This window comes from Budorcas taxicolor, chromosome 12 (genome assembly GCF_023091745.1).
Source record: "Budorcas taxicolor isolate Tak-1 chromosome 12, Takin1.1, whole genome shotgun sequence".
NCBI classification, from domain to species: Eukaryota; Metazoa; Chordata; class Mammalia; order Artiodactyla; family Bovidae; genus Budorcas; species Budorcas taxicolor.
Genome location: NC_068921.1, coordinates 36,309,226 through 36,323,200, shown reverse-complemented (window position 1 = coordinate 36,323,200; position 13,975 = coordinate 36,309,226). Strand labels below are relative to the sequence as shown.

Below are 13,975 nucleotides of genomic sequence, written 5' to 3'. Positions count from 1 at the left end.
AAGGGAGGGACAGTCACAGGAGGACCACAGGACTTCTATTTCCAAGCCAGTTTCCAACCCCGGGGATCCTTCTCCATGGAGAACTCTCAGCTCAGAGAGGAACTGACACTGATCACAGCTGAGTAATTTTTACTCCTTTACTCCTGACACAGGCTTGTAAAAGAGGAAACTCGGACATCGTCCGGCTGGTCATTGAATGTGGAGCTGACTGCAATATTCTGTCAAAGCACCAGAACAGTGCGCTGCATTTTGCAAAGCAGTGCAACAACGTGCTGGTGTACGACCTGCTGAAGAGCCACTTAGAGACGTAAGTGTGGGAGGAGTGTGCCCTGGATGTAATGGACAGTGTGTTATGTAAGCTCAGAAAAAGAAGTACAAGTCACGATGGGTTTCTGGTCTAAGAAGATGAATTTTAAAAGTGGTGTACAAAGTCTGCAAGTTATTGAGGACTTAGAAACCTTAAAACTTAACGCCGTTCTATCTAGGAGTATCATCATAAAATCTTAATTACACTCTTCACTTGGCTTCCAGAGATTTTCTTAAAACTATTTAAACTTCATTGTTTCTAAGAGAGAAAATTTTTGAGAGCAGTTTTTAGGTTCTGAGCAAAGTTGAACAGAAAGTAGCGATTTCCCACATGCATTGTCCTACTCTGGCAGTGAGGCTGTTACAGTCAATGGACCCCCCAGTGATGGGGACCCACCATCATGGCTAACCCACACATCCTCCTGACTTAGAGCCCCCCGAGGTTCCCCTTGGTGTCACAAATCCTGTTTTTGGGTGAATGTGATGACATGTACCCACCATCGCCCTGTCACACACTTAACTCACCACCCTAAACATCCTCTGTGCTCCTCCACCTGTTAACTTGCCCAAACCCTGGAGACCATTGATGTTTTTACTGCTAGTTGGGACTCATACAGTATTTGCCCTTTTCCAGGTTTGCATCTTTGTGACAAGCATTCATGTTGTCTTCCCGTCTCTACGCAGCCTGATAAACTTGTTTTTTAGTGCTGAATGGTTATTACATTGTCTGGAAATTATCACAGTTTAGTTATTCAAGTTCCTGCCTTTTCAAATGAATTAAAAATCATTAGATGTTATTGGAAGTCCATATAAGTAATTCAGTAGCTTTTTATTACTTTGCTTGCTTACATGTAACAGGAGCTTCAGGAGCAGTACTATTGTAGGTGAGGTGCTTTCTGTCAGGTAGCAGAGCCCCTCTCCTCCTCGCCCACCAAGGATAAGATAGGACTTGGATCTTCACGCCTGAAAGATGGTTATTCTCGTTCCAGATACAGGCAAATTTCAGACAAGAGACCAAAAAAAAGGCCTAAGGGGGTGTTTTGGCAACCTGGGCTGCCATCCCTGAGAGCTTCAGCAGCCAGGTATTGGTTATAGGTGGCCACCAAGTAGAGAGACTAGCCTGCCTGCTTTGCCCACGGCTGAGGGTCCAGGCATGCTGGGCTTTGTTTCACATCTGTGAGTAAATGGTTTTGGGGATTTTATGCTCCTTAAAGCAGAGCATCTTTTGGAAGGTGGCAGGGGCGGTTTGGGTCAGGTTAGTTATACTTTACCTGCAGGACAGTCTCAAAATACTTTCTGAATTAGCACCAATCATTTTATTTGACTGCTTTCTACACCAAGTACTATAACAAGACTTTGTGTGACAATTCTTGGCTTTATTTTCTAGCAGAATTCTTATTTCTGATTCTCCTTGATCATTCATGCACTCATTTGACGAGTTTGTGTTCAGCTCCAACTGTGTGCCTGGCACCGCAGAAGACTCGGGGGTTGGGGGAATAAGAGGACATCTAAGACAGACAGATGTGTACTGTGTCCCGTAGGAGTGCTCAGAACAAACAGCAAGGGACAGGAGTTTTTCAAGATGGTGCTGGGGAGGCTTCACTAGTCCGATTGTTTTGCACCTCAGGATTCTTTCTTACATGAACAGCTTTTCCTCTGCCTTTTTATTAGACTTTCAAGAGTAGCTGAAGAAACTATCAAGGATTACTTTGAAGCACGTCTTGCACTACTGGAACCAGTCTTCCCAATAGCATGCCATCGCCTCTGTGAGGGGCCAGATTTCTCGATGGATTTCAATTACAGACCCCCACAGACTATACCAGAAGGTAAGCCTTCTTTTTCTCCCACTTTGAAATGTGACATTATAAACATTAATAACCTTTTCTTTGAAGAAAACCTTAACAAACTCCATCATGTATACTAATTACATAAAATAGGTATGAACAAGATGCAGCCGATACCATTGTAGATGACCCTGAGGAGTCCACACAGCAGTCTTTACATTTGTTTTAGAAGTTTAATAATACTTTTTATTAAAATTTACTGAAATCTAGCTTTCAACACGGTAAGCCCAGAACCAATATTTTCTTGAATTTTATTATCACTGAGTCTTGCCCTTTTAAAGAGATCAAGAATAAAGAAAATGTGTTGCCCCATTGTAAAGCTGAGTAGTAAGAGATGAGAATTTCAGTCCTGCCTCCTATGAGTTTATGCTTAACAGCTACTTGGCAGGTGAGACCATGGCCGCCTCTAGGACACGGGTGCCGAATATATGGAATGGAGACAGCACTCTCTTGGCCTGAAAGGTGGGAATTGGGTTGGGTTCTGGCTTTTGTTTTGTTTGTTCTTGTTCAGTTGCTCAGTCGTGTCCCAACTCTGCAACCCCATGGACTGCAGCATGCCACACTCTGTCCTCCTCTATCTCCCAGAGTTTGCTCAAACTCAAGTCCATGGAGTCAGTGATGCCATCTCATCCTCTGCTGCCCCCTTCTCCTCCTGCCCTCAGTCTTTCCCAGCATCGGGGTTCTTTTCCAGTAAGTCTGCTCTTCACATCTGGTGGCCAAACAATTTGAGCTTCAGCATCAGTCCTTCCAATACATACTCAGGGTTGATTTCCTTTAAGATCAACTGGTTTGAAATGTTTTGTTTAAATATTTGTTAATGGAAACTTAAGCTACAGCTCTACCAATCAAAGCCAGTCATTCCTAACATCTTAGTTATTAGTCAGCTGTGGATTTGACTGTCCAAGTGGACCATGTGCATTGCTGGGCATCCACCCCAGTGCTCTGGTGCAGCTGGACAGCCCTGGGTTACACATGGCTTTTTCTGTACATGCACAATGTCTACAACCACTAACAACGTTTTTTAACTCATCTGAAATCTTACCAAGATACCCAGCTATTCTGACTCTTGAGACTTGGCATATGGTCTCCTCAGTCTGTTCTCAAAGCCCCACCCAGACCAGGACTTTCAGCCAACACCTTTAAAAGTACTCAAGTTTGACAGACATTGACCTTGGTATCTTGAGGGGTGTGTAGCTCTTAAAACTGAAGGAAAACAATTTATATTGATAACCATGAAACAAATGCCAGCAAATTGATTAGAGCCCCTTGGTCATACCCTTTGTTTGGATCAAGTATGTGTCTGTCAGACTAGAGTTAAGGACCACTCTGCCCTGGATCCCAGTCACTCAGGTTGGCAGGAACATAAACATGACCTTCATGAACACGTTTTCTAATAGGATTCCCCTGTGGATGGCCTGTGCACTTAGGCTCTCATGATTCCCTCAAGCTCTGCAAGGTGCTGTCTTCGGATGGAAATCAAAATCTGTATTTACATCTCCTCGATTCAGGCTCTGGCGTCCTGCTGTTTATCTTCCATGCAAACTTTCTGGGTAAAGAGGTCATTGCTCGCCTCTGTGGACCATGTAGTGTACAAGCTGTTGTTTTAAATGATAAATTTCAACTTCCTGTTTTTCTGGTAAGTCTCTCATTACTGATTAATACATTCTTCTAATCAAAACCAGAGATGACCTATAAATTCTTCTATTAATTGCAGTTTTTGGAAATGGCAGTAACCCAGTAATCATTGTTTTAAAATTCTCGTGGTCTAGAAACTAATTTTAAATATGCCTTTAAATGCATTATAATTACAAATGTTCACTTAAAATTCAAAAAGTAAGAAAAGCATGCTGTCAAAAGTTTCAAAAAACTTGTATTTTCGTTATCTTAGTATAATTGCTTGTATTTTAGTTATCTTAGTATAATTTTTGATTTTTATATAGTGACCATTTTACTATAATTTTTTTAAATTAAAAATGCCCTTGAAGATGTTCCTGGTGGCTCAGACAGTAAAGCTGCCCACAATGCAGGAGACCTGGGTTCAAACCCTGGGTCAGGAAGATCCCCTAGAGAAGGAAATGGCAACCCACTCCAGTACTCTTGCCTCGAAAATTCCATGGATGGAGGAGCCTGGTGGGCTACAGTCCATGGGGTCGCAAAGAGTCGGACACGACTGAGCGACTTCATTTTCACTTGCCATATACAAATGTCTGTCCTTAGGCTGAATTAAAATTAACTGGTTATGAAGATTTTTAATACTCATGCTGTATATATATGACTGGATACATATTAATGAAGGATTTATCTCTATATTGCTTTTCCAGATGAAGGTATCTAAGTCAAGGGAAAAGTAATCACAGCATGTTGCCTTATGAGGAAATGCCAACAAAATGTGTATTTTCTTCTGTGTCATTAGAGTCTAAAGATGTCTGGAGTCTGGCTATTTCTAGATAGAGATGGCTGTCTACAAAAATGCTCATCTTCGTTTGCTCTCTTCCCCAGGACAGTCATTTTGTTTACTCGTTCAGCCCTGTGGCAGGCCTCAATAAAATGTTCATAAGACTGACGGAAGCACCTTCTGCTAAGGTGAGAATCCTTTCTTGCATCTAGTGTCACTGCTCAAGTGTTTCTTCAAGTTTTCAGGATTGTTGTGTTCCTGCCTGGATCTGAGATGGGCTTTAACCCTCTGATGTCCATGGTATACATCTGTATGTTGTGTACTTTGATATTTAATTTCCACGTGTATGATCACTAGCTAGACTGAATAAGGGAGTAACCTAAAAAGTCAAGTACTTGGATCTTTCATTAAAATAATGATAATTTAGCCACTACACTGATAACCAACCAATTTGAGAATCCTGCCAAAGAGACAAGGTTTTTTTTCCTCTCTTCTAACTAAGGGAAACTAGAAATATATGCTGTTTTCGTTTTTTTTTTCCTTTCAACAGGTTAAATTGCTAATAGGTGCATACAGAGTACAGCTACAGTGACCAGCAAGAACTGGAAGAGTTACTCTTAAGACCTGTTTCTAAATACTCTTCGCAGCAATTTGGAATTCTGGCACAGCTAACATTTCCAAACTTAAAGTTTCTTCTGTAAGCCTCTTGCATTGAAGGCCAGTCATCTGTTACAGTCTGTTGAGATGGGACACAGTGGGTCTAACATAAAACACAGATGTAAGTATTTGTGCAAGTGTTCTGAATCTCAGTGTTGTGTCCAGACTATGTTTTTCCACAATGTGGAATGGTACATATGAGGATTATTTAAAAAAATTTTTTTAAAAATTTTAAGTTGAAAATTTTTTTACTAGCCCTAGTGAATTTTTATGTTAAAAAGCCCCAGCAGGAATGTTACATTAAGTTACCCAGGCACTAAGATAAGGTGTGACTTTGCAGCCCTCAAAGTAGGACAAATCTAAAGAAAACTCGAGGAAGGTTTGACCTTTCCAAAAAGCTGCTGACATCGATCCTGAGTAAGTGACAGCTTTATATATGTGCAGTTATCCTTTATTGTTTGCAAAGAAAATAAACCATAATCTGAGGTATAGCAGAAAAAAACAAACTGGGACATTACATGAGGCATAAAAGGTGATACTACATGTGAACTGTAACCTTGTTCTTGGACCCAAGTCATCAGATGGTCTGTGCTCTGAATGCTGGGAAGACCAGCCACACTGAGCCTCCTGTCAAGTGATTTCCCACAGGTCTAAGGCTTCCATTCTTTCAAGAAATATTTGGCAAACTAATAAAGCAAGATGTCTGGATTATAGGAATGTATAAAATCTTTTAAGTTTGATTGGTTATATACTGAGTTAAATTTTAATGAAAAATTTTCAGAAATGTCTGGGTTCCAGAACCCCGTCAGATACCAAGGATGCTCAAGTCCTTTATATGAAATCATATGTTGTATCTGCATTTAACCCCTTTGAGTCCCACCTTTTACTTTTAATCCTCTCTGGACTAACAGTTTCTAAAACAAAGTAAATGCTAGGTGTTAATGTTAATTCTATGTAGAGTGTTCCTGGTGTGCTTTGGGGGAACTTTTTTCTGCCCTAGACGCAGGCAGAACCTGTGGATACTTAGAGCAAACCACATACACTGTCTAGATATTTCAGGGTTAAACTGACTTTTCCTACAGTGTCCTCAATAAAACACAACGTCTGTCTATTTTCTATCTCAAGTCTCAGGACTTCAACAAAAAGGTGATGTGAAATGTCTGGTTTAGCAATAGCAATACCTGCGTTAGACTTTTCAACTGTATTGTATCCTGTACTCCTCTGCATCTAACTTCACAGCTGCGAGATCTGTCAGCAGCAGTGCACTTGGTCCAGGATTGTAAGAGAAGTGAGTTTTTAAAGAACATTCCCGTTATCATAAGAGCACACCTTTATAAGAGCACTGGGAATATAACCACTTGTAGAGCCATGCAGGTTAATATAGTTTTCATCTAAACTCACTTCTGTCTATAGCAGGTGAACCTAAGCAGATGTGCCCTTGGGTGGGGAAATTCTGACCCTTGTGGCTTCAGGATGATGAGGTCTTGAACCTCTCAACTGCCAACTGACAAGGCAGCTAATCAGATCAGATCCTTCAGGTAATACTTCCATATGTGTGTATAATGATTGCTCTGAAAAACCCAATTCTCAAGCAGTACCCTATCAAAGGTTTGCAGATTTGCTGCTACTGCTGTGAGTAGAAACCAAAGCCATCTCAAGCCCCATAACTACAACTGGGCTTAGGGCTACAGGAGATCTCAACTACAAATGGGATTGCATTGCTCATTATCCAGACTCACTGAAGAGCCATTAGTACACATTTTTCTACTTCAGTTTTCTCTTAACTCTAAAAACCGTGACTCCTCAGCAATTACTACTTTCCAGTGTATATACTGAGGTAAGGACATAATGCAAACTTGCGTCCATTTTAACCTACCAGAGACCTGGTCAACTCTCATGAATGTGGCTGCAACAGAAAGCACATTATATATCCTTGTTTACGGTACCAGCACCAAAGAGAAGCATCTAATATACCTACCAATAAATGCTGAAGTATGGCTGGATGGGGAGTTACTACCTTTGCTAGACATTCTCATCTTAAATTTGTAGAATTTCTTCAGTGGAATGTCAGGAAGTTTTAATTTGAAGCTCAAGGTGTTACTTTTAAAATTCTACTTGGAACTGTTACACTTCCAGAGTTAAGTCATATGAGAATTTGCTAGTTTATTTAGTAGTAAGACTTTAGCATACAGAAAGTTGACAGACTTTAGAGTGTTTTATGATTAATGCCTTATAGTATCTTTGCAACCATAGGATATAGATATGAGAATAACAAAAAGTGATCTATAAAATAAGAATTCAGAAAAATTTGAGACTTGCCCGGCAGTCCAGTGGTTAAGACTCCATGCTTCCAATGCAGGGGGTGAAGGTTCAATCCCCGATCAGGGAATTAAGATCCCACATGGCCAAATATATAAAGTCTTAAGAGAATTTAGAAAATTTTCATGAATGTAGTAAAATCTGTTTCACAGCATAAAACAGTACAAACCCTTTTAAGTCATTCTGAAAAACATTGCTAGGTAAGCTCAGGACAATGAGGGCGTCTACACCACTTCCCTCTGCCGATCTGCAAGCAATGAAGCTCTTTTCCAGGCTTGACTTCTCCCAACTGGTACAAAAGAGCTTTACTTGTGGGCTGGATAATGGTAATAACAACGTATAAGTAGTTCCTTTATCTTGGGGACTAACCCAAAATTGTAGGTTACTTGGGGTGTTTTTTTTTTTTTCCTTAACCTACAACACTTTCTAGTTCCAGGGGCTGGGTCTGTGGTAGTCAGTCAGTGTGCCAGGGAAAGGTATACAATTGAGGAAAACAAACCTGGATAAAGTATCATGACTGCTCATCTATCCACAGGTTGTTTATAACGGAGTGGTAATAAATTGAAAAATAAAACAAGATTCTTCTGGCTCATTTCTCCTTTGTCATTAATTTCTCCCATAGAATGATTTCACCTGGGGGGGGAAGTAAATTCATTGTTAGAAAATAGGAAGTAATAGCATTTATTTTTCTAAACAACAAACAAGGTTTCTGTTACAAATAATTTGCTAGGATAGAATTCAACACCTGAAGTCATATATTTGATTTATAAAACTTTCTATAACTAGTATTTCATTGTGAACTCGTATACAGAGATTAAGAGTACCTTAAGAGTTTGGAAAACCCGGTCCCTAGCACCACCTTGTTAAGAAATGAAAATTCTTGGGCCTTTAAGTCACACAGTGGGGCCCAGCAGTCTGTTGTAAGATTTCTGACAGGGAAAAATAAGACACCACTTCTTCCTTCTTCTAGAATTAAATACACATCTTCCATTTTATTTAACTGTCAAAGTTACTGTTTTCCTTGAATGAATTTCTTTTCACTGACCAGAAAATAAAGTCTGGAATGAAAAGCAGTAGATTGGCCATATAAAACCATATCTTCAGCATCACAGCATGGTTGGCCTGTGTAAATAGGGGTTTTTTTCTTCTGCATATTTTTTCACTTAAGGAAGGAACCTATGTACCAAAACACTTTGGGGGTTTTGTTGGCATTAAATTTTCAGAGTATAAAGTAATTCTCTGTAAACCTATTTTCAAAGAGCAATTATAAATTATAATTGATTAATCAGTAAAAAGAGTTTTTTAAAGTAAAACAATGAATTTTTAAAGGGTAGGGCAGGCAGGGTAGAGCTCGTAGGTCTAGAGTTAAGAATCAGTGCCTTCACTACCATGCCCTGGTCAGGGACCTGAAATCCCAATAAGCCATGTGGTGTGTCCAAAGTTTAAAAAATAAATTGTTGGATCCCACCGCACACCACCACCACCCCCTCTACCCCCAGCAAGGTCCTGTTCAGTAGACAATGTGTAGAGCTGGGAATTGGCATTTTCAGGAAGTTTCCAGGTGATAGTGATTTTGACTTGGAGCTTTGAGAACAACAACCCAATGTAATTCCAGGGCTAGATAGCAGCCTGATAAACAGCTGTCGTATTGTGTGTCCATGAGACCTCAGATGCTTTGAAAAGGTGACACTTCCCAAAAGTCAGTGCTTTTCACTCACTGTGTATGCAGATCCCCTGGGACCCTATTAAGCCAGTGGTCTGATGTCATCGGTCTCCTCTCACAAGCGGTACTCAGGAAAGGCTGAGGTTCCTGTTCCCCAAGACCACTGTAACAAGAACAGATTAAAATCACCAGATTGGGGTGCGGGTGAGGGAAGAAATATCCTTAATACTTTTGGGATCTATTAGGATGACAATATACCATTCATGACGGATGTCAATAATGATCATATACTGTGAATGACTCTAAAGAACTTTATAATTTTTTAAAATATTAGAAAATCTGTTTCTAAAATACTCTTAAAAAGGTGGAAAGCACCAAGGGAAAAAATGGGAGTTCATGTCCCAGGTTGAATCTGATTTTACGATGTTGAGTCATTTTTAAGATTATACGCTTTCCTAAGGGACACAAGACTAAAATTTTAGGCTGAGAATCACTAGGAAACAGGAGGGACTTTTTTCCTGCGTAAATAGGACCTGTTCATTGCATTTCTATTCCCTGTCCAGTCTTGCCTAAAGACAAATCAGTATATTACCACCAGTGGGGGAAATTGGAGCTAAAAATAACCTCAAATCTTCCACAAAAGGGCAGCAACCCTCCGAGTCGCATAGAAAGACAGAGAAGCGCGGGTTTCAACTTGCCCATAACCTGTTCTAATGCTAACACGTGGATCAGGTCATTCAGCAAGTCCTAGCATGGGGAATGATGAAAGGAGTGGCGACTGCAGGTGAGGGCTGACCTGAAAGGAAACTGGCAAGTTTTCCTCAGCTCTCAACTTTGGGCTCACACAGGAAGCCAAATTTCAAGTAGCTTCATCCATGTTTCCTTTTCTCCTAGGATTACAATAAAATCAGATTTAGCCGTTTAAAAACAAGTTTAAATGATAAATTAAAAATCGTGTATGTTATCTCATTTGACAGTAAGTTCCACCAAGACGCCGTTTAAATCTCTACCTCATCTGATTATGTCCATTCAGTCAAGATTGTACTTTCTTTCCTGACAGAAAATCAACTGACTTAAAATTCTGCTCAATTTTGTGTTTCGGCAGCAGAGAAAACACTTAAATCCTAGATGGTAGTGTCCTGTTTTCATTTTCCATAGATAGGTCCTCTTGTCTGGACTGCTGGTTCCTCATCACAGCCCCGTGACACTTATAATACAAAATCCTACATAGGATCCCGATTCCTATTCTATCTACAAAATGTTATTCGGCTTGATCCAAGGCAGGGCACATAAAACCTGCTGTGCTCCATCAGATGACTTCTTACCTACCAAGACAGCATGCACTCCAGGTTTTCTGGTGGGGTACAGGTTTATGTTTATTGTTACCTCATCCGTATGAAATGTCTTAATAGCATCCCTGAAATACTAGTGCCATAGTACACAATTATAATTGAGAAGTAAATAACTAGTTTTAGGCTCACTACTAGTAGTGACCCAAATATACCAGAAGTAACTATCCTCAACTGGTACTTTTCAAACCCGTTTAGGTCTCAGATTACCTGAAAATTAAATGAAGTATCACCCTCCCTGCCAAAAGCATGCAAAAATTATGTGAAACTGCTGCATGTGAAACAGACTCACAGCCAACAGGCTCCATAGTCCCAGTTTAAAAACCTTAAATACTTTTTCAAGCAAAGCATGCCATAAATCAACAAAAATTATGTTTTACATTATTTCCATCTGCAACTAGCATTCTACATTAGTTTTACATTATCTTTGGTAAAACCAAGGATGAGAAGAAAAATGGAAATAAAATGGACACCCGGATTACTTCTTACAGACACAATGACACCCGGACTACTAAAGATTTTAATTATCTTCAGTGAACCCACAAATTTTGCAAAGCACTAACTACACTGAAAACTAAAAGGTACTCTCCAGAATTTAGAAACTGCTAGTTGCCAGTCTTAAAAAGGGTGGTTTACCTCAATCCTTTAATTCAATATTTAAAAACAATCACTAGAGTTTTGTGTAAAGAAGTAGTCTCTGAGATTCCTTGGTGGTACAGTGGTTAAGAATCCACTGCCAATGCAAAGGACACAGGTTCGATTCCTGGTCTCGAAGTCCCACATGCCGTGAGGCAACTAAGCCTGCATGCCACAACTACTGAAGCCCACCCACCTTAGAGCTGGTACTCTGCAACTAGAGAAGCCACGGCAACCAGAGAATAGCCCCCACTCCACAACTAGAGAAAGCCTACACACCATCGAAGAGCCAGCACAGACAAAAAACTAAAATAATGATGTAGTCTCATACCAAATGTGGCCAGATTTACTCTGCACTGGATTGTAACCAGTAAGACACTTACAGATATCCTGCTACCCACATCCATTCAGTGATGCTCATAATTTGGAGTTAAGAATCTGAGGAGATACAGAAGTTTGATATACTTTTAATATTTTCTGGTCCTGAGGAATATTCAAAATGTGAAAACCAAAAATTGCATTTAAATAATTTTTTTGGCAGTGCCACAAGGCTTGTGGGAAATTAGTTTCCCAACCAAACAACAAACCCAGGACCGTCAGTGAAAGTGCCAATTCCTAATCACTGGACTGTGAAAAAATTCCCTAAAAAAAGGTCTTTAACTAAAATCTGAAGCTGTAACTATACCAAAACTAGGTGACAAATGTGGTCTGTTTTTAATTTTAGGATGAAAAGCTCAATCAGAACTTTGTAAGGTCTTCACAGTGGATAGGAATCTGCCTGCAAATGCAAGGCACACAGGTTTGATCCCTGGTATGGGAATATTCCATATGCCACAGAGCACCTAAGCTCTCGTACCACAAATCCTGAGCCCACGTGCTTCAAGAGAGAAGCCACCATGATAAGTCTGAGTACTGCAACGAAGACTAGCCCCCACTCACCAGCACAAAGCACTCATAAATATTTTTAAAGTCACTGGCAGAGTAACTTAAAAACAAACAAAAAAAAAGCTGTGTGAGAATTAATGTTTGATTTTACATTCCATGCCAGTACATCTGAAATGGCTGGTAACAGTGAAAACAAAAAAGACTCCAACCACACCGTAAGATTTTTTCACACAGTCAGAAATGTGAATAGCCAATACCACATGCACTTTTCTGATAACTTTTCTCAAAGAAACAAACATTAAAAATACAGAAGGCATATTCTTAACAGTCAACTATGTACCAATGAGACGGAGTACTCACATTCTCATTTTCCGCTAAGTATACAAGTCAATTATTATTACATAGTCTATTATATAAATTATATAAATAATAGTACATTGCAAGAAGTAACTATGGAAGATAAATACTACATAATTCAACAAGTAAGGAGGTTGAGGAATACTCTACAAAGCTCTTCCAATTACAACACATGAATTGTAAAAACTGAAGAAATAGGATTTAAATCATGGCTCATGGTGAAAAATAATACCTTGCCAGAAATCACCCCCAAAGGTAATGTTCTCCTCTGGAGCAGACTCCTGTGGTATTGAACCATAAAGGAATCACATTCTTTATTAGCAAGCTCACAAATGCCTTCTGAGAAATTCTGAAGTTTGTAGTTATGGAGAAGGGGACATCCTCCTGACTGTCACCCTCTGTGATCTTATGCAGAACCAAACATGATCCTCTGCCTTGATGGCAAAGACACCACAATAATGGCTGCTAAAACAATAAACCAAAGGCCACTACCACCGGCAATTTACAACAGGCAAAATATGTACTGTACTCTTTACTGAAATAATCTCATTCTGTTACCTAATACATTCTCTATAAGCAACAAAGAATATGTCTTCAAAGATTATAGAGAAATAGTTCGTGATTAAGAGAACAGTATACCGAAAATTCAGATGTCATTATTTTCCAAGAAAACATAAAAGCAGTAAATCTGTAAAAACACAACAATACATATTTACAAGTTCTTCCTGCTTTTTGATGTAATACAATTTCAACTGATGAACACATGATACAAGAAAATACACCTTCAATTGACTGAATTTATTAGAAGGTAGACATTTTCTCAACATGACTCTATTTTTCATGACTTCTGGATTGAAAATTTGCAATAAAATTTAAAAAATCTAAGGCTTTGACTTTCTATCAGGCTCGTGGATCTTCCACCCATGTTATCATGCCAAAAGATATCACAAGTTCAACTAATAAGTTTCATCCTTCAGCTGGTATTATACAAAAATATGTAATAAAAACATTCAATTTGGATTCCCAACATCATCTGGCTTTTCAGAATTCTAAAAGCTATCTGTACTTAAAAAAAATATATATATATATATATATATATAATCTCATAGGTTATATACACAGATCAGTGAGTTTTATACCAGCTAGTAATGAAACTTACACAACCTAGTTATAAACAGCAATTAAGAGTATGGTAAAAGAAAGGCAAATGTGCTTCACTAAAAAGGTACCTTAATGGCCAAAACTATCTGAAAAGATAATCACCATGAGAAGTTACTAGGGAAACATAATGCACCTGCTTCTCAACAGTGAAAACCGACAGGACTGATGCTGGCATGGATACAGAGCTGCAGGCATCATCACTGCTCTCAGGCTACAAGGCCAAGCAACTCTGGAAAACTGCTTGGCTGTTTCAAATGCAACACTCAGCAACTTCACCCTTAGGTGTCTTCCCCATGAAAAATGAGTGTGTAACTAATTTGCAGAAGAACATTCTGAATGTATCTGCCATATGTGCAAAAGCAATTGTCATAAGAGAAAAAAAGATCTTGGAATTGAAAAACAC

At 39.3% G+C, this 13,975-nt stretch overlaps 2 protein-coding genes across 4 annotated transcripts in view; one reads left to right on the top strand and one right to left on the bottom strand.

The window, feature by feature from the left end:
* The window catches only part of MPHOSPH8 (M-phase phosphoprotein 8), a 46,700-nt gene extending 40,470 nt beyond the window's left edge, over window positions 1-6,230 (top strand). For 2 of the 3 annotated variants that reach the window (XM_052650066.1, XM_052650065.1), the window contains exons 10-14: window positions 153-307; window positions 1,978-2,132; window positions 3,659-3,786; window positions 4,650-4,733; window positions 5,096-6,230. In XM_052650066.1, coding sequence (XP_052506026.1) covers window positions 153-307; window positions 1,978-2,132; window positions 3,659-3,786; window positions 4,650-4,733; window positions 5,096-5,137 — 564 coding nt within the window. In that variant the 3' untranslated portion in view covers window positions 5,138-6,230. Of the gene's footprint in view, window positions 1-152; window positions 308-1,977; window positions 2,133-2,735; window positions 2,841-3,658; window positions 3,787-4,649; window positions 4,734-5,095 lie in introns of all 3 variants that reach the window. The other variant, XM_052650064.1, reaches the window with a different exon arrangement.
* The window catches only part of PSPC1 (paraspeckle component 1), an 89,358-nt gene that overhangs the window by 6,974 nt on the left and 68,409 nt on the right, over window positions 1-13,975 (bottom strand). The window contains exons 7-9 of the transcript XR_008200328.1: window positions 9,981-10,074; window positions 9,240-9,347; window positions 8,021-8,154 (exon numbers count right to left, since the gene is read on the bottom strand). The gene's annotated coding sequence lies outside the window, so the exon portion shown is untranslated. The remainder of the gene's footprint in view (window positions 1-8,020; window positions 8,155-9,239; window positions 9,348-9,980; window positions 10,075-13,975) is intronic.